At 36.4% G+C, this 23,349-nt stretch overlaps 1 protein-coding gene across 1 annotated transcript in view; it reads left to right on the top strand.

Moving 5' to 3' along the window:
- Positions 1–23,349, top strand: part of PRDM15 (PR/SET domain 15) — a 148,365-nt gene that overhangs the window by 100,708 nt on the left and 24,308 nt on the right. The window contains exons 13-17 of the mRNA XM_036747347.1: positions 1,371–1,502; positions 8,892–9,055; positions 9,537–9,616; positions 12,431–12,550; positions 14,295–14,426. Coding sequence (XP_036603242.1) covers positions 1,371–1,502; positions 8,892–9,055; positions 9,537–9,616; positions 12,431–12,550; positions 14,295–14,426 — 628 coding nt within the window. The remainder of the gene's footprint in view (positions 1–1,370; positions 1,503–8,891; positions 9,056–9,536; positions 9,617–12,430; positions 12,551–14,294; positions 14,427–23,349) is intronic.

Raw genomic sequence — 23,349 nt, 5'->3', positions numbered from 1 at the left:
GCTTCCTAAAGGAAACTTAGAATCACTCAAAACATTATAACATAACTATTCACACAGAAAAATCCATGTGGGTAAATGACATCTATTGTCCAAATTTTGAGATGCAGTTCAATGGACTCATTTGTCTATTGGCAGAAAAAATAGAACCAAAATAAGAGTTGAGTAAGTCTGTCTTCTCCTCTTTGTCTGTTATCCATTCCAAGTAATGTTATCCCCTTTTTGTTCTTTCCTTTAAAAAAAAAAGCTTAACTTTTAAAATTATTCCTACCCTTAATCCACAGATGTAGTTTATTCTGAGCATTAGCGCTCCATTTTCCCTTTCTTCAAGTGCAATGCTATTCTTTTGTGAGCATACTCATTTATCTGTTCTTGCTCCTATCTTCTATACATGTCATTTAAAATAAAATGTTTTTAGCTGTGTATCCACATTGGTTTCTCTAAGTAGCTTTTTTCCTTCTTATCAGAATTATTTGCTTGTCCAATTAAAATTATACCTTTGTAAGCTTCCTATGCTTTTTGGATTGACTTCCGTAGAAAATTGGGATATGTTTTTGGACAGAAATGACTTATAATAAAAATTAAAAGAAGAATCAAGAATATTAGGTAAACTGAAGATAATAGCATTTTATTCATTCAGTGAGCACTGATCCTTAAAGATTTAAAAGGGGTTCAGCAGGGCACTGAGGTGGCTCAGTGCATAGAAGGCTAGTCAAATCCAGTCTCAGACACTTACTAGCCGGGTGACCATAGGCAAGTCACTTAACCCCAATTACCTCCTCCCCCGCCCCCCAAAAAAGAGGAGTTCAAAGACAGTGCACCAAAGACTGTTCTCTTCCCTGTCCTAATAATTTCATTTTACAGTGGCTTTAGTGAACTTGTCCTAATTACTTTCTCTGTTACCAGTTCTCAAATCTAGGCTACTAAACTTTCATTGAATAGATGAAAGAATTTTTACTTTTAAGCACAAGTTAAGACTCTAATTTTGGGGGATAAAGATGTGTTTCCAGAGAAAATTTTCAAAAAGATAGTATGATAATAGAGCAAGAAGGCTCTCCAAAGTCATCTGGTCCAGGGATTCTTAACCTTTCAGTATCATACACTTCTTTGGAGCTCTCTTGAAGCCTATGGAATCCTTACAATAATGTTTGTTACCTGCATTTATAATTAAAGGAAATGGTGAATTTCAATTAGCAGTTATTGAAAATAAAGATGCTATTTTTTTTCTGATACAAATTTGTAGAATCCCATGAAATTAATCCATGGACCCTTTTGGCATCTGTGTAGCATTAATGCCAATTGCATGAAGATTAAAGATTTTGAAAACTACCTTCCTTCTACTGGTAACAGTAAACTGATTCTTTCTTTTCCAGGACATTGCGTTAATGGATGACCATCAGAGGGAAGAATTCATTGGTAAAATTGGTATTTCATCAGAAGAAAATGACAACTCTGATGAAAGTGCAGACTCAGAGCCTCACAAGTATAGCTGTAAACGGTGCCAGGTGACATATAATTTTCTATTTAAACTCTTGTGCTTATATTTACCTTGAATGGAAACTTTTCATTCAGTTGCCTAACATGATCAGAATAGATTACCTGATATTTTGGTGGTAATAAAACATGAGAGATCTGACTTTCTCACAGACTAATGTACACTAAAATCATTTTTTCCACTAACCAGGTTCTTGATATGGCAAACTTTAAGTGCACCTATGCTATACTTTCCCCATTAGTTCCCCCATTCCTAGTTCTGGAAAAGTTAAGGAAAATACTCGTTTATCAAAGCCCCTCATCCCAGGTGAAGTATCTAAGTCTCCAGTGATGGACACGAGATGAGGATGATGTCTGATTTGTGGGCAACATGGTAAGGAGATGGCCAGGAAATAACCAGCTATACCTAAGTATAAATAGGGCATATATCAGAATTAGAGGGCCTATATCTAAAATTTGAGCAGTAGATATTGTTTCATTTGGTCTTTTTCCTGTGAATGGACAAGCCAAACATTTTTCAGTGATTGCAAACAGAATCATCTGGAAGACCTCACTATCCAAAGTTAATCTCTCTTCATTTTGGACTCTGTACTGCATCACTTCCATTCAAGTGGCAAGTATCTTTGCCAAGCATACATTTCACTGTTTAATGTCTCTTTTGAGGTTTATTTTCAGAGGGTCATTGAACAGGATTATTTCTGTTATTACATTGTTCAAGAAATTTCAAATGATAAGATACTCTCAGTTGTAAAAAAGACTTACTCCTTAATCAGATGCCTTTTTAAAAAAATCGACAAACAAGCACACCAGGATTCTCTACAGCTCTCAGTTAATTAGGAAATGGTAAAGATGTGGTCCATTGTTGACTAATTCTTGTTAAGATTTACTTGCTTCCTACTGATGCTCTTATCCAAGATGCCCTCAATACATATCCAGTTGACTTGTATATAATTTGATAATTACTGATATTCTCTTGTTCACCTTTTTCAGTATTTGTAAAATCCAGTTTGGTATTTTTTCCATCTTTAAATACATTATGTATTGGTCCCTAAATATTCTCACAGTTATATGAACTCCAGCATGGATCTCCTGTCTATAGTCTTGGGGTTTTTTTTTGCCTTTTGTGCCTTTTCTACATCCTCTGTAAGGACAATTAAATCTGTCATTTTATGGTCCAAGTGCAGTGGTTCCATAATTTTAGATGGAGAGAATAGTTCATCGTCAAAAAAAAAATTGTTTTATAAGAACTCTTCATTTTCCTTCCATTTGTAGACCTCTTTCCATTTTCATCCTTGAGTGCTCCTAGGATGGCTTTCTCTTGACAAATCTTCTTTAAATTGACTTTTACCCTGCGGTTGCTATTGCTATGAATGTGCCAGCATGGTTCTGAATCACAAAATATAACAGATCCTCCAGGTAGAAGACAGAAGCAAAACATTTATTCAGACACCAGAAAGCCCAATCCCAACACCAGTAAACCAAATCCATCATAGCAACAAAGAAGTTAATACACATTATCACTATAGAGAGCAACGCCATCCCAAAGCCTTCCCCCTGCTCAAGCCTTCCCACAAACACACACTGACAGCAAGCTGCTTGCCTCCTCTCTCTCCCTCAGCTCTAACTGCTCTGACCTCACTTCCTCTCAGTTCTGCTTCACCCTGCCTGCTCCACCCATTCAGCAAGTTCCTCCCACCACATGTGACTTAGGGTTCCATGTGATAATGGATGGGAAGATCTTCAAATTAAACAAGAGTACATTAACAATACATACCCACAGAACACAACAGGAAGAGATAGAAAAATTACATTTAAAATTACTACAGACTTTAGAAAATACTTGGGAGACTGCCTGCCAGGACATACCCAGAAACTATATGAATGCAGTGACAAAACATTTTTCGCACAAAGAAAGACAGATTTAGCCAATGGGAGAAATATTTAATGCTCATGTGTAAGCTGAACCAATATAATAAAATTGACAGTATAACCTAAATTAATTTACTTATTCAGTGCCAGGCCATCCAAACTACCAAATAATTACTTAATAAATCTTTAAAAAATGACTGCCTTTATTTAGAAGAGCCAAAAGTCAAGAATGTCAAGGGAATCAATAGAAAAAAGTAAAGAAAGGTGGCCTAGCAATGCCAGATTTCAAACTATATTACAAAACAGTTATCATTGAAACAGTCTGGTACTAACTAAGAAATAGAGTGGTAGATTATGGAATAGATTACACAGTTTACAGTAGTAAATGGCCGTAGTAATCTAGTGCTTGATAAATACAAGTATCCAAACTTTGGCAGCCAGAACATACTATTTGACAAAAATTACTGAGGAAACTAGAAAAGTTTGACATGAAACTAGGCATAGACCAACATCTCACCAAGATAAGCTTAAAACAGATACATGATTTAGACCGGGGTGAAGAACCTGCAGCCTTGAGGCCACATGGGACCATCTAAGTCCTCAAGTTCAGCCCTTTGACTGACTACAAACTTCATAGAACAGATCCCCTTAATAAAAGGATTTGTTCTGTAAAACTTGGACTCAGTCGAAGGGCTGCACCTGAAGACCCAGAAGGCCACATGTGGCCTTGAGGCCACAGGTTTCCCACCCCATTAGACATAAATGGTTGTATCATATGCAAATTAGGAGAGCATGGTAAATCTTACCTGTCAGATCCATGGATAAGCCAAGAGTTTGTAATAGAGAGGATCATAAGAAGTAAAATGGATCATTTTAATGACATGAAATTAAAGTTTTTGCACAAACTGAAAACTGGGATGGCAAGTTTCTCTCATAAAGGCTTCATTTCTCGAATAAGTAGAAAACTAAGGCAAATGTATAACAATAAGAACCATTGCCCAATTGTTAAATTTCCAAAGGATATGAACAGGCAGTTTGCAGAAGATGAAATCAATGCTATCAATAGTCATATGAAAAAATGCTTTAAATCACTAATAATTACAGACTTTAAACAGAAAGATACAAGCACATTTAATATAAGGGGCAGGAGCAGAATCTATTATGCTTCAGCTAAAATAAAAAATGCAGGGTAACAATCATGATCTCAGAAAAACCAAAAGCAAAATAGACCTAATTAAAGGAGATAGAGAGGGAAATGACATTCTGCTAAAAGATATGAAAATGAGTTAATATCAGTACTAAACATATTAGCCAAATGGAATAGCATCTAAATTCTTAAATGATAAATGAGTTATAGAAACAGATTGTGAAATATAATAATCAGGATCTCAGTTTACCTCTCTTAGATTTAAACAAATCTTTTTAAAAGAGCGGGGTGGGAGGGTGGAGAAGTTAAGGATCTGAATAGAATTTTAGAAAAATTAGCTATTACAGACTTATGGAGAATATTGAATGGGAATAAAGGGGAGTAGAGCTATTTCTGAGCTGTGCTTGTAAGCTTCATAAAAATTGACTGTATCAGTGTATAAACAACCTCACAAAGAAATGCAGAAAGGTAGAATATTAAATGCATCTTTTGCTGGCCATAATGCAATAAAATTACGTGCAATAATGGCTTTGGAGAAAAGATAAAAAATTAATTAGAAACTACCAATACTAAAGAATGGATGGGCCAAAGAACAAATCATAGAAACAATAATTTCATCAAAAATAATGAGAAAATATACCAAATATTTTGGTATGCAACCAGATCAGAGTTTAGGGTTAAGTTTATATCTTTAAACACTTTCATCAATGAAAGAGAAAAAAAAGAGTAGATAATGAATTTATATTTGGAAATGTTTTCTTAAAAAAAAGAGAACAAATAGATCAAGGAATTGGACATGCAACTAAAAAAGCTAGAATACTATCCAATTAAAAAACCCAACTGAACACCAAAATAGAAATCCTAAAAATCAAAGGAGAGATTAAAAAAACTGAAAGCAAAAGACCCAATGAATAAATAAAACTAGGGACTATTTAAGAAAAATTGATTTTTAAAAAGAAAGAAAATCAAATTACCAGTATTAAAAATGAAAAACATGAATTTACAACAAATGAAAAAGAAATCAAAGCAATTACTAGGAGGTATAAGTAAAGAAGGGGTCCTACCAAATTCCTTCTGTGACACAAATAAGGTTTTGGTACTTAAACCAAGGAGAATCAAAGTGGAAAAGGGAAACTACAGACCACTATATCCCTTATGAATATTGATACAAAAATTTTAAATAAAATATTAGCAAGGAGACCACAACTGTACATCACAAAGATCATACACTATGCCTAGGTTGGATGTATATCAGGAATGAATAACTGGTTCAATGTTGGAAAAATTATAAATATAACTGACCATATTTTTATCAAAAAGAGCCAAAAAATCATATGATTATTTCAATAAATAAATAAGAGCTATTCTTCAATCAATAAATGGTCCAAGGATATGAATAGTTTTCAAAGAAAGAAATCTAATTTATCATTACATATGAAAAAAATTCTCTATATCACTAAATGCAAACTAAAGCATTTTTGATGATTCACCTCACTCCAATATGATTGGCAACACTCTTCACAGAATGTAATAACCATTCTTGTAAAAACCAAGATCAAGATAGGTAATGAGGATAAACTAGAGACCATTCCAGTAAGATTCAGGGATAAAGCTAGGATGTTCATTACTACCACTGTTGTTCAATACATACAATGTAGAAATGTGAATCAGCTCGAAGACAAGAAAAGGGAATTGAGGAAATTTGGTTAGGCAAAGGAGAAACAAAATTATCACTTTTGACAGATGATATCCCCATTTCCCACAAGCTACACTGCTGTTAAACTTTGAGCCTCTTTTGTCATTCTTTTAATCCTTAGGAAATCTCATTATCCTGCAAGATTGAATCTACCCAGTATTCACATCTCATCAGTAGCCTCTGCCCTTCTGATTAGATTTTCTGAGTAGAGAGCAAGGCCATGGTCTCCAGGACTCTGTTTAATAAAGAGATTCAGCAGTCTTCTCCCCATTTCCTACAAATTACATTGCTTTTCGACGTCTTTAGAGTTCTCCATCATGCCCCCTTACTAACTTCCCATCTCTACCTGCTTTTCAGCTTCTTTCAATTGTTATCTTCCCCCATTAGACTATAATCTCCTCAAGGGCAGGGGCTCTCTTTTTTAAAACTTGTATTTATATCTCCAATGTTTAGCATAGTGCCTGGCACATAGTAGGCACTTAATAAATATTTATTGACTGACTGAAAATATAGGGATAATTTACTTAGAGCAGGGCTTCTTAAAATTTTTTCCACTTGTGACCCTATCAGTGCTGAATTACAGCGCTGTAACAGCAATGCTGCTTGCAGCTGATGTGGAGGCATAAGGCCAATAACACCAGCACGCAGGAGGGCTGCTAGCACAGATTCCTTGATCTGCTTTTCTAAGGAAAGCAACTTTAAGGAGTTTACAATCTCACTTTAATTAGACATACATATATCATTCACTTAGTTCAGGGGAAAAAGTCAGCACCCTGAACTTCAGAGAGAACACAAACAGAAATTACAAGCAGAAATTATATAAACAGAGCAAATAACGCAAATCAGCAGACAGAGCTTCTGTCTGTCGATAGCAATACATACATATTTATCAGAGAGAGAAGCACCAACATTTGCATTTTCGAAGCTGGGGAGCTCCTTAACGGCCACCTAGAGTCTCGCCTGGCCAAATCACACAAACACTCTTCAATGAGTGAGCCCCAAACAAAATGCTAACCTCAGAATATATATACTGTTTCCAATCAAGGATTCTTGATTCAATCAAAGACTCTTGATTCAAACAAAGACAAGACTCAATCAAAGGCACTTGATTGCCTTAGTGCTGAGAAGCACTCCAAAAGAAAAAACAGTGAAAAGTCCCACTTTGCTTGCCATTACAAGCACCTGTAGAGTCAACTAAAAAATTAATCAGAGCAATTAGTAATTTCAGCAGAGTTGTAGGACACAAATTAAATCCATACAAATAATCAGCATTTCTGTCTGTTACCAAAAAAAATTTAACAGAAAGAAAAAGAGAAATTTTATTTAAAATAGCTATAGAATATTTAAAATACTTAGGAGCCTCCCTACCTCCTTACACAGAAACTATATGAATACAACTCTAAAATGCTATTTATGAAAATAAGTAAACCTCAGTAAATGGAGCTATAGTACACTGAGACAATTTTACCTAAATTAACATACTAAATTAGTGTTATATCAAGTAAAGTCAGCAAGCATTTATCCAGTACCCCAGGATTCCCTTAAGAGGCTAGAAAAAATAAAAACAAAATTCAATTGGAGAAATAAAGGTAAAAATTCTCAAGAGAAGTAGTGAAAAGTAAAGTAGGAAGAGGGCTTCACAATATTAGATCTCAAACTATTCCTCGAAGCAGTGATCATCAAAACAATTTGATGCTGGTTAAGAAGTAGAGAGGTGGCTCATTAGGCTGGATTAGGTATATATTTTTCATGAATCTTGAACTTTGTAGCAGAATAGATTAATCCTTCTTTTCTTTTAAATGTTTTTTAACACAGCTTATATTACATAAAGAAGGAATAGGTACCCTAGAAAACTACATTACTGAAATCTGCTTAGGTTGCATGTAATGATTCCAGGAAGGTCACCACTACTAATTCATTCATTTAGGTTAAGTTGGAAATACAATATTAAAATGCAGGTGATTGGGGCAGCTAGATGGCGCAGTGAGTAGAGCACCAGCCCTGGAGTCAGGAAGACCTGAGTTCAAATGCGACCTCAGACACTTGACCCACGTACTAGCTGTGTGACCTTGGGCAAGTCACTTAACCCCAATTGCCCTGCTTTCCCCCCTCCAAAAAAAATGCAGATGATTCCCAGTATCTGTACAGTGATATAAATTTATTAAACTTATTTACATCTTAGAGTAGATTTATCAGATTTATTAGCAAATCTATGACATAATGAGACATAACAGGTTTTTTTTTTCTATGCGGTGATTGGGGAGAAGCAGATATAACATGGGATAAACTTAAGAAGAATAGATCTAAATCAGATCTACATTGATAGACCTTAAACACCAACAGGCATTGATAATGACATTGTGAGGTACTGGGGTATCAAAAGAATATAAAAAGGGAAACCGGAAGGGTACAGAACCATGTCCTTTTGTGTCCTAATCATCTCCTAGCTTGGAGTTAAAGAGAACAAGATTTAGACTCAAAAATGCAGTTAAGTCTTGGAAGTCACCTTATAGGCTGAAGCCATTTCACCTATAGAAGAGAATTTTTGTTTTAAACTTGCCTGGATCTACAGTTTAACATTTCTTTGACAAGAAAGGGTAGATTTTCTGTACCGTAGGGTGTGGAACATCAAAGTTTTCCTATCTTTCTATTCTTTGCCTTTTCATTTATTATTGATACATTCCACAGCTGACATTTGGCAGAGGGAAAGAGTACCTCAAGCACATCATGGAGGTCCACAAAGAGAAAGGCTATGGCTGTAGTATTTGCAACAGACGATTCGCCCTTAAAGCAACATATCATGCACATATGGTTATTCACCGGGAGAACCTGCCTGATCCCAATGTACAGAAGTAAGGCCTTTTGTGACAAAATGTTGCCTCTTGATGATTGTTCTGTAGTATCTGCTAGAATTGTGGCTGAGGTGGATAGCTATACTTCCATATTAATTATTTTATTGAGTAATTTGAAGGACCTCGACATTTTTCTCAAAGCATTGTGGCTAATGCACACAATTATTTGCTTTATAGTGTCAATATGGGGTTAAAAAATACGGTGGTATGATATGACTTATTTCTTTATTCTCTTCTCCATTGTTATACAGATAGTTATGCTTCCTAAACACTTTAGGAACAGATGAAGTTTAGCCATGTATATGCCTTTTTGCATTTGTGCTTATTTAGATGAAGTTTAAAAAATCTGTTTAATATCTTGTTTACTTTTTTTCTTTCCTTAATAAACAATTAATAAATAAAAGTTCAGTTTTATTGCAAATTACTAAAATAGTGGCTATGTGTGAACTCACTGTCCACTAGGCTTTTTCTCTTCTTTTAGGTACATTCATCCATGTGAAATTTGTGGAAGGATCTTTAATAGCATAGGAAACTTGGAACGACATAAGCTTATACACACAGGTACTATAATTTATTCCTGTAGCTCTAGGCTACCTATTTCTAATATTAACACATTCCTTAACTGTTTAATTATAATCTTATTGGGAAAATTGTTTAGTAACCTACTGTGAGCCATAAGGATAACTAATGAGCATTTAAACAGCAGTTTAAGGTTTGCAATATTCCTCAAATCACATCTTTGAAGTAGGCAATGTAAATATTCTTATTCACATTTTACAGAAGAGGAGGCAAGACTCTGGCAGATTAAGTGATTTGGCTGCCTTCACAAAACTACTAAGTATCAGAGGCGTATCTCTATGATACCTTCCTAAAATTCTCTCCTGTGATAAGTAGGGAATTTAAAGTTCTGGAGACTGAATTTCTTAGCTTAAAATACTGTACTGTTTTTTTCTAGATGTTGAAGAATTAATCCATCATTTATGGCCAAGACATTGCTCTTTATTAATTGCAGTGGGAGAGACACTCAAACACAGACACAGTGTCTTAGTGTCACCAAGAAGCTCTGCTGTGTGTCTGGGCAAGGCAAATGATTTTTATAATCTTGTGGAAACAAAATCAAATGAGGGAAGTACAAAGTTAGCAGGGTGAGGGGGGAACAGGTTTAAGGAAATTGATGAGAGTCAATTAGGCTTGGTGACCAAGGAGGTTTTTTGTAATATTCTGAGGAAGGTAAAGCATTAACACATATTTGATTACAGCAATCTAAGCAAGAGGTTTTCCATTGTTTTAACGATAGAGCAAGGTTTCTAATGGGAAAAGTTTCTGATACCAGTACACCTTTCGAGCAGTTGTTAGGCTCCCCAGAAGCACAACAAAATGAAATTCCACATTGTCCCTCTTTTTTATGCTTATAGAGAAAAAATGTCATTACTCTGAAAATCAGGGACAAGTGATTCTATAAAGGTCAAAGATAAGGTGCATATAATTTCCCTGGGAGTGATTATTGCTAGTAGCTGCCTAGCAGAAGGAATAGGAAAGGCAGCAACCACTAACCACATCCTCAAAGATTAGGACATTGATTCAGGTAAGGAAAATAAAGTTGTCTTCCCTGTCCCACTTCCTGGCTTTCTGAGGCCCCACTAGTTATCCACCCAGATGAGCAGAGCTTCTCCTCATGACTATCTCTAAGGCTTTCAGGGGAGGAAAAGGTATAGATCCAGTATCATTGTCCTCTGTCCATGTTTGGGAGATAAGGAATAGAGCAAGATTTCCCTGTTCCTATTTGGACAGATTTAGCTCTTTGGCAACTTGCTAAATGAAAGTCACAAAGATGTTATCGGTCCAAGGCTTGAAAGTTCGTTTGTGCCATCCCTTCAGATTAATGGTAGATCTGGTAGCTTCTCAAGAACAGGGACATTTTTGCATCATATGGTACAAATCCATGTGGAAAAGTCTTTCCCCTTTATCGAGGTGTTCGTAGTAAAGAAAACTGAGTTATGGGAACTTCAAACAGGATTTCAAGGAATTCTTATACTCATAAACTTTCACATGAATCCCATCACTAGGTTCATTAGGCTAGCAGTAGTCTTCTGGTTCTTTGGCATGGCACACTGTACTAGTATATGGAAGTATCGAGCATTAACAGTAATTTAAGATGTCACCTAGCTGTAGGTCAGAAAAATAGTGCTCATTAAAATTTTATGTGGAATAAATCCAGTTTCCTAATGGTAAGGTATCTGGCTTTTAAATTTTTATTTCAGCAAAATTTCTGCTGTCACATTTAAATTCAATTTTGTCATTATCTTGCCCCTGAAGCTTAGTCCCAGGACAGTGGAAATGTGTATCAGTAGTACCTTAGTGAGTTCCTTTATAATTTGTACTTTAAATTGAGTATCTCTGTCATTGCTAATGTGTTTATGTCATGAAGCAAGTTATCAAATCTAGGAATTCTCTCAGAAATATTTCACTAATTGTTAGAAAAATTATCATTAAACTTACATTCTTATTCAAGGCTCTATCCTTTCTAAGAATTAATTCATCATGTATATAGAAGAGAAGGTGGGGGGAAAAACACATGCTAGCATTCAACCATGAAAAGAATAGTTAAAATTAAAACTTGTAACTTTTTCTTGTATTCCACTTTTTCTCTGGCCATCTCTTTGTATTTACTTAATTGTTTGGGCTCAATTTTTTTCCCCCTACAGTTTCTTAAGCTCATTATTTCTCATTACTTTTCTCTCTTAAAATGGACCATTTTATTTTGATTTGGAACATTCCTAGAGTTGTCATAAGTATAAAATTGGTACTATTTAAAAATAGACAGGTTGAAGGACTATTCAGGATCTACAATCAATAAACCATCCAACCTTTTGAGGAAGCAGGGCTACCTCTCTGCCTTTGTACAAAATCCTAGTCACACAATACACCAACCAGTATAGTAGAGGTGCTAGCCAGCTATAGCTAACAAAAATGCTGTAACCAGGTTACTCTGAACAAAACATACATAACACAAACGAGACATTGCTGAGTTTGTGTAGGGTCAGGGCTCATGATCTTGAATGACACCCATCAAAACCCTCCAACTTATCTCACACATCTAGCTTACAATAACCAGAACCAAAACAAGCTAACAGTCAGACAGACTAGCCAGCTTCCTCAGGAAACGTGTTTTATGAGGCGAGTTGGTTATCAGAAGACTAAAATCATGATTGTAAATAAATAAGTGGTACGCTAAGTAGATTTATCACTAATTAATTCAGCTTTCATACCTTAATACATATTTTGAACATGTCTATCTCATTATATAGTTTTGTGGCTTACTCATTAATTTGAATTTTGATGTTTAACTTAAATTTGATTTAATTTTTTTAAAAGGTGTAAAAAGTCATGCATGTGAACAATGTGGTAAATCCTTTGCCAGAAAAGATATGCTTAAGGAACACATGAGAGTGCATGATAACATCAGGGAATACTTATGTGCAGAATGTGGAAAAGGTAGGTATGTCATTCTATTTAATGTTATTCACTTACAATGCATGCAGGATGTAAACAGTAGTTTTAACCTAGTACAGATGTGGCAAAGTATTTTCTTCACTGTCACCTCTCTCTACTTCAGCTTCATTTAACTTTGATCTTGACTTGAAGCAACTATTAAAATAAGAGTTGCTGAATTTTCTCTTCTCCTCATCTAGCCAGAATGCTGTTTGTGGCAGGTACTTGGTCATAGTTCAGGACGCTGAGAAAAAACAGTTTCCTTAGTCAATAGACATATACATATCTGACACCCAAGGACTGCTTATTTTTGGAAACACCTCCTTCAGCTCCACTTCTGAATCTTTTCCTCCTAACAATATTTTTGTTTTTTGTTTTTTTTTTTGACAGGGCAATTGGGGTTAAGTGACTTGCTCAAGGTCACACAGCTAGTACATGTGTCAAGTGTCTGAGGCTGAATTTGAACTCAGGTCCTCTTGACTCCAGGGCCGGTGCTCTACTTACTGCACCACCCAGCTGCCTCCTAACAGTCTTTTCAAAGACTTTTGCTCCCTTTGCTAGCTAGATAGTGCCACAGTTCAGCCTAAAAATCACTAAAATGGTCCCTGAAATAGCAGATTGGCTTGTTTTCCTTCTTAGTAAAGAAATGTAGTCAACTCATATTAATTCAAACTCTGCTACTTTAGTTTTATAATTCTAACAAGTGCTAGGCTAAAGTTAACCTTTTCACTACCATTGAGAAAGTTAGGTGGAGAATTAGGGCTATGCCATGCAATTACTAGTGTAATAAATAGAAGGGTAAATATTTATCTACCTGAAAGAAAAAAAATGCCAAATGATTCTTTAAGCTATGTAGGAGCACTCTTTGATAATAATAATAGCCTTTAATATGTAAAGATGATGCTACTGATGTCTGGCCTTTGAAAAAAGGAGAGCTATTACTCAGAGGCAATATTTTTCAGCTAGCCACTGACACACATTTGTAACCAAGTGGCATAACTCTAAGCAGAGACTATTACTCCTCAGGCTACTGTTCTGTAGGTTTGTTCTTTTCTATGTAGGCACTGAATTGATTTATCTACAGCCCATGAGTGCCAAAAGTAATGATATAGTATTTCTTTGTTTTAAACTAGTCTATAATTGAGACTTTTATGAATTCAAATTGTTGAGGTTATAGTTACATATATATGTCTATATATATACATGTGTATAAATATATATATATATGTATATATATATATATTTAAAATCCACATGATCATCTCTGTGTGACTAATTTTAAAAGGTAGGTTTAAAGTTTAATATCAGAATATACATGATGGAATTTTGAGTTTAACAACCTCTTTGCTTTTTAATGCTGTTTCCTTTTAAAATTAATATTAGGTTTTGTTTTCTTGAAAATACAAATAAAATTATTTAAAACTTTAAAAACTACTTTTATTATTGCTTAACCTAATATCAGATACTTTAAACATAGAGTCCCAGGGTTAAAATGTAGGTTTTGGATGACACTAACTTAATAACTTTGTACCTGCATTGTCAGTTCAAGTTTGGGTAAAAGATTTGATAAATCTGAATTATACCAATCATATATACACACACAAACTAGGTGCCCTGAGAATTTAGGTGTGAGGAGTTTAAGTGGTGATTGATAAAAGAATTTATTCTTGCGACCAGTCTATGTACAGTCCCAAGGGCATGGCAGGATTTGGGTATTATATGCCTCTCTGCTTCTTTTTTTCCACAGGCATGAAAACCAAACATGCTCTTCGTCACCATATGAAACTTCATAAAGGTATCAAGGAGTATGAATGCAAGGAGTGCCATAGGAAATTTGCTCAAAAAGTCAACATGTTGAAGCACTACAAAAGACATACAGGTCAGTGAGTAGCTGGAAAGTAATATGCTTTTCTTCTGTCTTTTCATCTAGATAACCTAATTGTTGGTCAGCCAATGGCCTGATAACTGGACTACATGGACTCTTGAAGTTCCTTCCATTTCAATGCAATCTAACATTTCTTTAACTTTATTATTTCTTTATTATTATTAACTTTATTTTTTCATTCAACTTTATTTATGATTGAAAGTTAATGTAAAACCCCTACATGCCTGTTTTCTATACTCAACATTATGAGAAATACATATAATAGAACAAGTTCATATTAGAAATTTTTTTAATTGACTAAAATTCTTGACCTAAACTCAATTTTACACCTTTAATTCTATACTCAGTGTTTCTCAGAATGTTTACCTGAAGGTACAGATCATAAAAGCAAGATACATTTTATTTATCTTTATTATACTGAACTAAAAACCAGTATTTATAGTATTCATTTAGCAGGAACTTATAATGATATTCCATTTTATTGATATTTTGTTTGAACACATCAATCACTTCACCAAAAACAACCCACCATCCACAGTATCATTTTATTAAAAAAAATTTATTCAAAATTATCCAGTGTAGTGATTATAGTCAACCATGCATGTAGCTTTCCCTCTTTGTAATTATTTTAAAAAGGTAAACAAAAATGAGAACCAGTATTATCTATCGTCTTTGATCTGTTATAACCTTTTAGTGTTGCCTGCATTTGCCTTACCATAGATAAAGTATGGGTTGTTCTTTTGGATCTTCACACCTTAGTATTTCATACAAGTCTTTCTATTTTTCCCTGAATTCTTCATATTCATTATTCCTTTATTTTGGAATGAACCTGTGATTTCATTGGTAAAAAGCACTCCCACTGAAGAAACTATGTATCCATGCACTTTAGCACATGCTGCTTTTGAGGCTCTTAGAGGTCAAATCACTTCCCCAGGGTTACATAATTATGAAGTGTCAATAAGTCAATAAGCATTTATTAAACACCTACTATGTGTTAGTCAGCGTGTTAAGCACTAGGGATATGAACAAAAGGAAAAGACAATACCTGCTCTCTAGTAGCTCACAGGAGACAACATGAAAATAAATGTACACAAACTATATGCAGGATTAATAGAAAATAGTTAAAAGAGAGAAGGCATTAGAATTAAAGGGGATGAGAAAAGCTTCTCATAGAAGATGGGATTTGGGCTGGAACTTGAAGTTAGTCAGGAGGCCGAGATGAAGAGGAAATGTGTTGTAGGCACAGGGGACAGCCAGAGAAAATGCCCAAGGGGTGAGAGATGGAGTGTCTTCCTCAAGAAGCAGGAAACAGACCAATATCACTGGGTCAAAGCATACATGGCGGGGAGTAAGATAATAGTAGGATGACAATAATAATAATTTAATATTTACATAGCATTTTCTTTGTGCCAGGCTGAGCATTTTACAAATATTATCTCACAACAACCCTGGCAAGTAGGTGCTATTATTATCCCCATTTTATAGATGAGAACACTGAAGCAGACAGAGGTTAATCACTTTAACAATGTGGATGGATTGGAGTGTCAAGAGCCTTGCCACAAGCAGACCAGTCAGCTGATTATTGAAATAGTCCAAGCGTGAGGAGATGAGGACCTGTCCCAGGATGCTGGCAGTATCAAAAGAAAGTATCCCTCCAAGAGATATTGTAATGGTGAAATTGACAGGCCTTAGCAACAAATTAGATGGGGGAAGGTACATGTGAGAGATAGTAAGAAGTCGAGGATGACACTGAGGTTACTGAGATTATGGTGGTACCCTCAACAGTAACAGGAAAGTCAGGAAAGGGAAAAGGTTGAGGGGAAAAGATGATTAGTTCAGTTTTGGACATGTTGAGTTTAAGATGTCTGCTGGACATCCAGTTTGAGATACCCAAAAGGCAGCTGGAGATGCAAGGCTGGAAGTCATCAGAGAGGTTAAGGCTGGTTAAGATATGTATATTTGAGCATCATCAGTATAGAGATGGTAATTAAATCCATGATGGTTGACAAAATTACCAGGAGAAGTAGTATGGATGGAGAAGAGAAGAATAGAGCCCTGTGGGACAGCCATGACGAGTGGAAGTGACCTGTTTGAAAATCCAGTAAAGGAGACTAAGCAGAAATAGTCAGATATGTGGAGAGATGGGAGATATAATTCCTTTACTGTAAGGCTAGCTCCATCTACTACCCCATGCTGCCTCAACATTCTTTATGGTGCAATAGTATTTCATTAAGTTAATATTCCACAATCTGTTCTACCATTTCCCTTTTGGATACATAATTTTAGGTTTTGTTTTTTTTCCTGTTATGTACAGTGCTGCTATAAGTATTTTGGAGCACTAATATACTTTAGAAAGATTTCCAACAATCAGAAATGAAAACCTCAGGTAAATCAGAGAGTTTGATTAATCATTGCATTACTCAGACAGCCTGGCTAGTCAACAACAACTTCATTAACCGTAGCAGTATTTTATGAGGAAATAACTGCTTATATATTGTTGGCTCTGGTGTTCCCTCCTGTGAGAGTAATAGCCTCATCACAAGGCAATTAGTGATCTAGTTGTCTAAATAAAAATGCTGGATGTGTTAATTGTAACATTTTTCTTTGCTTAGAGTTACACTGAGAAATGTTTTATCAAACAACAATTTTTAACAAGTTTCAATGAGTCAGAGGACTATAAAGGACCCTTTAGAGATTATCTACTCCAACTCTCTTATTGTACAAAGGAGAAAAAGGAGGCCTAGAGAAGGCAAGTCATTTCCCTCGAGGTCATGCAACTAATTAATTACAGAGTATGCAACAAGAACCCAAGATTCTTAATTCCCCAGTGAAACACCATTATACATTTATGTCCACATCTACATCCCTTCTTTAGGTGGGCCTTTTAAAATAATTTGTCTTATTCCTTCCTGACAAATCTTCAGTCTTATTTATCTGGAAAGTTAAATCTGGCCTAGCATGTTTTGCAGTTGCTAATAATATTGCAAATTCCAAGACAAACCTTTCATTTTATAGAAATATTATAGTAGACTAATCAAGTAATTTGAATTATTGAATAGTCAATAGAAATTTTTCAAATGTAAAACTTCTGAGAGGTATCATCTTCCCAAGTTATGATACCATACCACAAAATTTCACTTCATTAGATTCCTCCTGCCAATTTAAAATTTGTCAATGATTAGTACAAGATAATCTGCATGCCTACAACCTTCCTTGGATGTGATTGCCATTTCTTGGGTTCTTTCTCTGGGAAATAACCCATGTTTTCCCATCACTCATCTTCCTACTATGGCACAGCAAATATCATCAAAAGTTGATAAAGCGAATGTTTTACTATGTCATTACTTCCATAGGGGTCATATGATCGGCTTGAAGCTATTAGAGTAACCATAGCAGCCAGGGCTCCTGCAGGGGAATAGAAAGAAATGTCTAGGTTGGTCTTATTCTGACAAATACATGTACCTCTGAGCCCAGTATAGGCCAGGTCACTGTCCATCAGCCTGCATTAGTTCTAGAATTACCACATTTACCAAGTAGGGGGAGCAATCAAATAACCAACCATTCATGAAAATAAATAAAAGTACAAAACGGACCTCATTTCTTTGTGACCCCCTTCCACTTCTGCAGCAGCAGTGCCATGCCAGAGTGTTGAGAAAGGAACCAAAGTATCTTAAGATAATAACCCTGCTGGTTAGCATATGCCCACCCCATTATATTATCCCCATCCCAGTAATTTCGAACCCCAGATGTCATTGTACCAACTCCATTTCCCAAGCCCTACTCCCTGCTCCCTATTCCCAAACCCTTAAATGTGATTTGTCCCCACAATTTACCACTCTAGATCCACCCCTTCCACTGTACTCTCTGGAATGCCATCTTCTTACTCACATCCTTCATCTTCTTGCACTGAGACCTGACTCCCAACTAATGAAATATTATCCCTGTCCTCCTGTTCTACCATTGCTTATTCTTTCACTTGAACTACTTGACTCACTAGTCATGGTGGGGGAGTTGAGTTTCCTCAATTTGCTCATTTTTTATGACCTACTCCTCAACTCCACTTCAGCCACACACAGAGATGATCAAAACCTTTGATCCTGCCATCACCCATAAGTTTTCTACCTTCGTGTATGGTAAACTATGAAATTATTTTATCTGATCATAATATTTAATTATTCCATTTTCCCCTTTGCCCTACAACTCCTAACCCTGTTCATCTTCACTGTGGCTGCCAACTTTCCACCCCTCAGTTCATTTTCCCAGGCTATGAGCCATATACTGGCTACACTCTCCTCCTTTCCCCCATTTTGACCCCCTTGTTTGAACCAGTTCAAATCTACACCGTCCTCTTCTCAAGTTCTTTTCCTTCTTATCCTATCATTAGGGTATATGGGATGTTCAGGGAGGACTGGCAACTCTGGTGTGAGGATTTGCTGATCCTCTTTTCAGGACTACTTATCTACCTGTGGTGTCTACCTTCACCAGACTCTCACCTGTGGCTCTAAGAAACTGTAGCATATGTAGTGGCCACATCCCAGTAAAACATCTTGGCAGACAGGCCAACCCAGGTTGATGGTAACCAACAGGGCTCAAACTCATCAGTAAGTTAGGGGGATATCTACCACAATCATGTGGAGACTTCCCCCCCCCCCCCCAACAGAATAGGCCAATAAGAACAATTTGTTCCAGTGGCCATGAAGGTGGCCGAAGCAGGCACTACGGGTCTTGACTTTTATCCTATCACCGGACTTCAGTGACTCTGGAAGAGAGTGGGACTGACGACTTTGCACAACTCTGCTTCACTTAAATCCATTTCACTCATGAGTCAAGACATCACCCCATAATGTCTTGGGTCCTCTTCAAAACAAAGGACAAACAATCCCATCACCAATCTTGTCCTGCCAAGCCCCAGCTTTGAATTATTTCTGTTGTCTACTTCCTGTTCCCCTGTTCATGTGCTGCTGAATGAAGCTGGTGAAAAATGATGAAAATATTTTGGTTAAGTCCACTACAAATTTATATTACATAATCTCAACTGGGGCTTCACTGCAGCAAAGCAATCCTTCTACATTTCCCTAATTCATTCATTATCTCACTTATCACAAGGACATTTCCAAACCTTTTTATTCCTCCTCAAACTCTTATTACTCATCCCCCCTCACCTGAGAACCTTGCCTCACATTTCAGAGAAAAAATTGAGGTCTTCTGCCAATATTTTCTTCTTCTCCACTCCTTCTCATCTCATATTCAGATGTGTTTCCTTACTATCAACTCTTTCACTTATTTTTCATGAAGAGATGGTCATTTTCTTTGCCAAGGCAAATCCTTCTACATGCACACATGATCCTAGTCCATCCCACTTTTAGTCCCCTTCAGATCACCCTATCACTCTATCATTTCCACTCTCACTAATCTTCCATCTCTTCTGATCTTCTGATTCTGGTCCTTGCTGCCAATAAGTATGTATGCCCCATGCCACCCCCCATTTTTAAAAGCCACCATTTGCATTCAGATAATCCTTGTTGTCTACTCTCCCCTTCATGTCTAAACTCCTTGAGAATATGAGCTACAATCAGGGCTTCCACTTCCTTTCCTCTCACTCCACTTGACTCTGTTTAGTATATGGCTTCTACCTCAACATTCATTTCATTCTGTTTTCTGCAAAGTTACCAATGATCTCTTAATTGCCAAATCGCCTTTTTTCAGTCTTCATACTACTTGACCTGTCCGCATTCTTTGACGCTGTTTAATCACGCTCTTTTTCTTGATATTCTCTCTTCTCTTTTCGGTTTTTGTGACACTGATATCAACTACTTCTCTTCCTTTCTGGTTGTCCCCCAAGGCTCTGGCCTTTGTCCTCTTCTCTTCTCTCTCTATTCTATTTCATTGATAATCTCCTCTGCTCCCATGCATTCAGTGATCATTTCTGTGCTGATGATTCTCAAATCTATTCACCGAACTTAAACTCTTTCTTGGCCTCCACAGTCTCATATCTCCAAATGCCTACTGGACAGCTAGAAGGAGAAGTCCTGTACATATCTTAAATTCAATGTGTATAAAACAGAACTCATTATCTTTCTCCCCAAACCCTTGCCTCTTTCTATCTTAAATAAATGTCATGGTTAAAAGAGATAAGAAGAGTACATTATTCTTTGATAATGCAGCAATACAATACCTAATATATTCATCAAATGGAGCATTTTTAAATAATAGTATAGATAATGCAATAATACCTAATATATTCACCAAATCATATAGCATCTTAGCGACTCTTCACCCTCACCCACATATCCAAATTTTTTGTTAATTTTACTGAATCTCCTTTTTACACTCTCTTCTTCTCTCCTCTGACACCTTGATAAAGATCCTCATCATCTAATACCAGACCATTCAGACCATTACAATAGCCTTCTGGTTGGATTTCCTACCTCAAGTCTGCAGACTATCATCCACTCAGTTGTCAAAGGGATATTCCTAAAGCACAGGGCTTACTGTGTCTACCTCTTCAATAAACTCTAGTTTATTATCACATATTACCTTTTTCTCCAGCTCCTCAAGACATTTCAGACTTCTCAAAAAAAAGGAATTAAGTATGAGAGTTGAAGCAATTTCAACTCTCTTGACCTATGACACTAAGAACACAGGCAAGGTAAAAAGTTCCCAACCCTGACTACTCTCGCTCCCATTGAGACACTTTCAGCAGCAGGGCTATATGAACATATCCATGCATCTCCAAGAGAACTCAACAACCCAATCCCCTACCCCCACCTCAGTCTCTTCCCAGGGCCCAAAGCTCATCTAGAGAATATAGAAACATAGGGAAAAGGAGCAGGATGTGTGTGCATGTTGTTTAAGTGAGAAGGTAAGTGGAGGCCATGTGGCATTCCACTAAGCTAAAAGGAAAGAGCCTAATCTCTAGGTGAGGCTAGTTCTGTCCCTCCATAAGTCACTTGGGGCACAGACCTAGACTTGTGAAATGTGAATTACCAGCATGGGAGGAGGCTGAGATAAAATCCAGCCCCCAGGGGAACTGCCATCAAAAGAGAGAGTCAGAAAGTGATCAAAGAAAAAAGGTTAAAATTATCGAAGAGCTCTGGAAGAAGAAAACTCAATGACCTAGAGCATAAACAGATAAACCAATAGGAAAGATAATAGTAACAGAAGGGAAAATGACCTCTAGATCAGCGGAAAGAGTTCATATATCTGAACAAATATTTCAAGACAAAGAAAAATTAATCAACAGCTGAGGAAGGAGAGGACCCTGTGGATTTTGAAACAATTTTCAGGATGTTCCCGAATAATTTAAAAGCGAAATAAGAATTTTGAAAACAGAATTTATTACTTGCATAGCAGAAATAATTGACAGAATAGAAAAACTTGAATCCAGAGTGATGTCTCTCTGACAAAACAAAATAGAAAATAACTGACTGGGAATGCAAATTCATAAAAGTGGAGGGCTATCTGGAAAAGGAGAAACAAAAAGCAACAACATTAAATCAAAGCAAGATCTCTATACCAGCAAAACATTGATCTTGAAAACATGATGCTTAGAAATATTTTGAAGATTATGGAGCTCCAGAGAACATGACATATCCAAAAACCTGAACAACATAATGAAAGGAACAATACAAAGAAACTTCCCAGAACTTCTAAACATGCACACACAAAAAAAACAAAGTGTCAATTGAAAGATTTTACTTCTTTGCCTCCAGGAAAAAAAAATAACACCTTATGCTGCAAATTCCCAGTACCCAGAGTGATTAATTTTAATAATTCCACTGACAAACAACAGATTCTGTATGCTACCAGGGCTTTGAATGCCAAAAAGAACATTTTTGTATTTTCTTCAGGAGAAATTAGAAAGCCACTGAAGTTAATTGAGTAGATGGTGACAAGATCAGACCTGCTTTTTATGAAAATCCCTTTAGTGGCCGAATGGAAGATGAATTGCAGTGGGGAGAGAACTTGATGCAGACACACCAAGCAGGGTAGTGAAATAATCCAGATGTGAGATGATCAGGACCAGAACTTAAAGTGGTGGCACTGTCATAGGAGATAAGGGGGTATGGAGGAGAAATGTTACAAACATGAAATGGGCAGACCTTGGCAACAGATTACATATGGGGGTTAAAAGATACTGAGGAGAGCAGCTAGATGACATAGTAGATAGAACACTGGCCCTGGAGTCAGGAGGACCTGAGTTCAAATCTGGCATCAGACATTTGACACTAGCTGTGTGACCCTGGGCAAGTCACTTACACCAATTGCCTCCCTCCCACCCCTGAAAAAATAAAATTAAAAAAAAAGAATCTAGCATGACTCCTAGGTTTTGAGCCTGAAGAACTGAGAGGTTGGTGATGCACTCTACAATAATAGTAAAGGGGCAGTGGAGAGGTTTTAGGGGAAAAGATGAGCTCTGTTTTGGATGTTCAGGATGTCTACTGGACATCCAGTTTGAGATGTCTGAAAGGCAACTGAAGATGTGATATTGGAGTTGGAGCAAGATATGTAGATTTAAGAGTCATCAACATAGAGATGATAATCTAGTCCCTGGATGCTGATGAGATCACCAAATGAGATAGTATAGAGGGAGAAAAGAAGAGGGCCCAGGACAGAACCCTGAGGGACACCTGGGGAGGAGTGGGATTAGATCTTTTAAGTTATAGAGTCCCAGCATTGATTACATGTCTTTTCTTTCACCCCTTTTTTGTAAAGAAGGGATTGGAAGACAAAGAAGGAAAAAATGTATGTATCAAACTTGGTTGGAAGGAAAAGCACAACTAACAGTCATAACCATTAATGTTAATGGGATGAACTCTCCTATGAAATAAGTGAAAATAATAGAGTGGATTGGAAAGCAAAATCTAATATGTTGTTTACACAATGAAACAAATGACTCACGCAACATTCAAGTTAG

The sequence above is a fragment of the Trichosurus vulpecula genome, chromosome 2, assembly GCF_011100635.1.
Source record: "Trichosurus vulpecula isolate mTriVul1 chromosome 2, mTriVul1.pri, whole genome shotgun sequence".
Classification (NCBI taxonomy): Eukaryota; Metazoa; Chordata; class Mammalia; order Diprotodontia; family Phalangeridae; genus Trichosurus; species Trichosurus vulpecula.
Note: the sequence above shows the minus strand (reverse complement) of the source record. Positions and strands in the feature narration are given on the sequence as shown.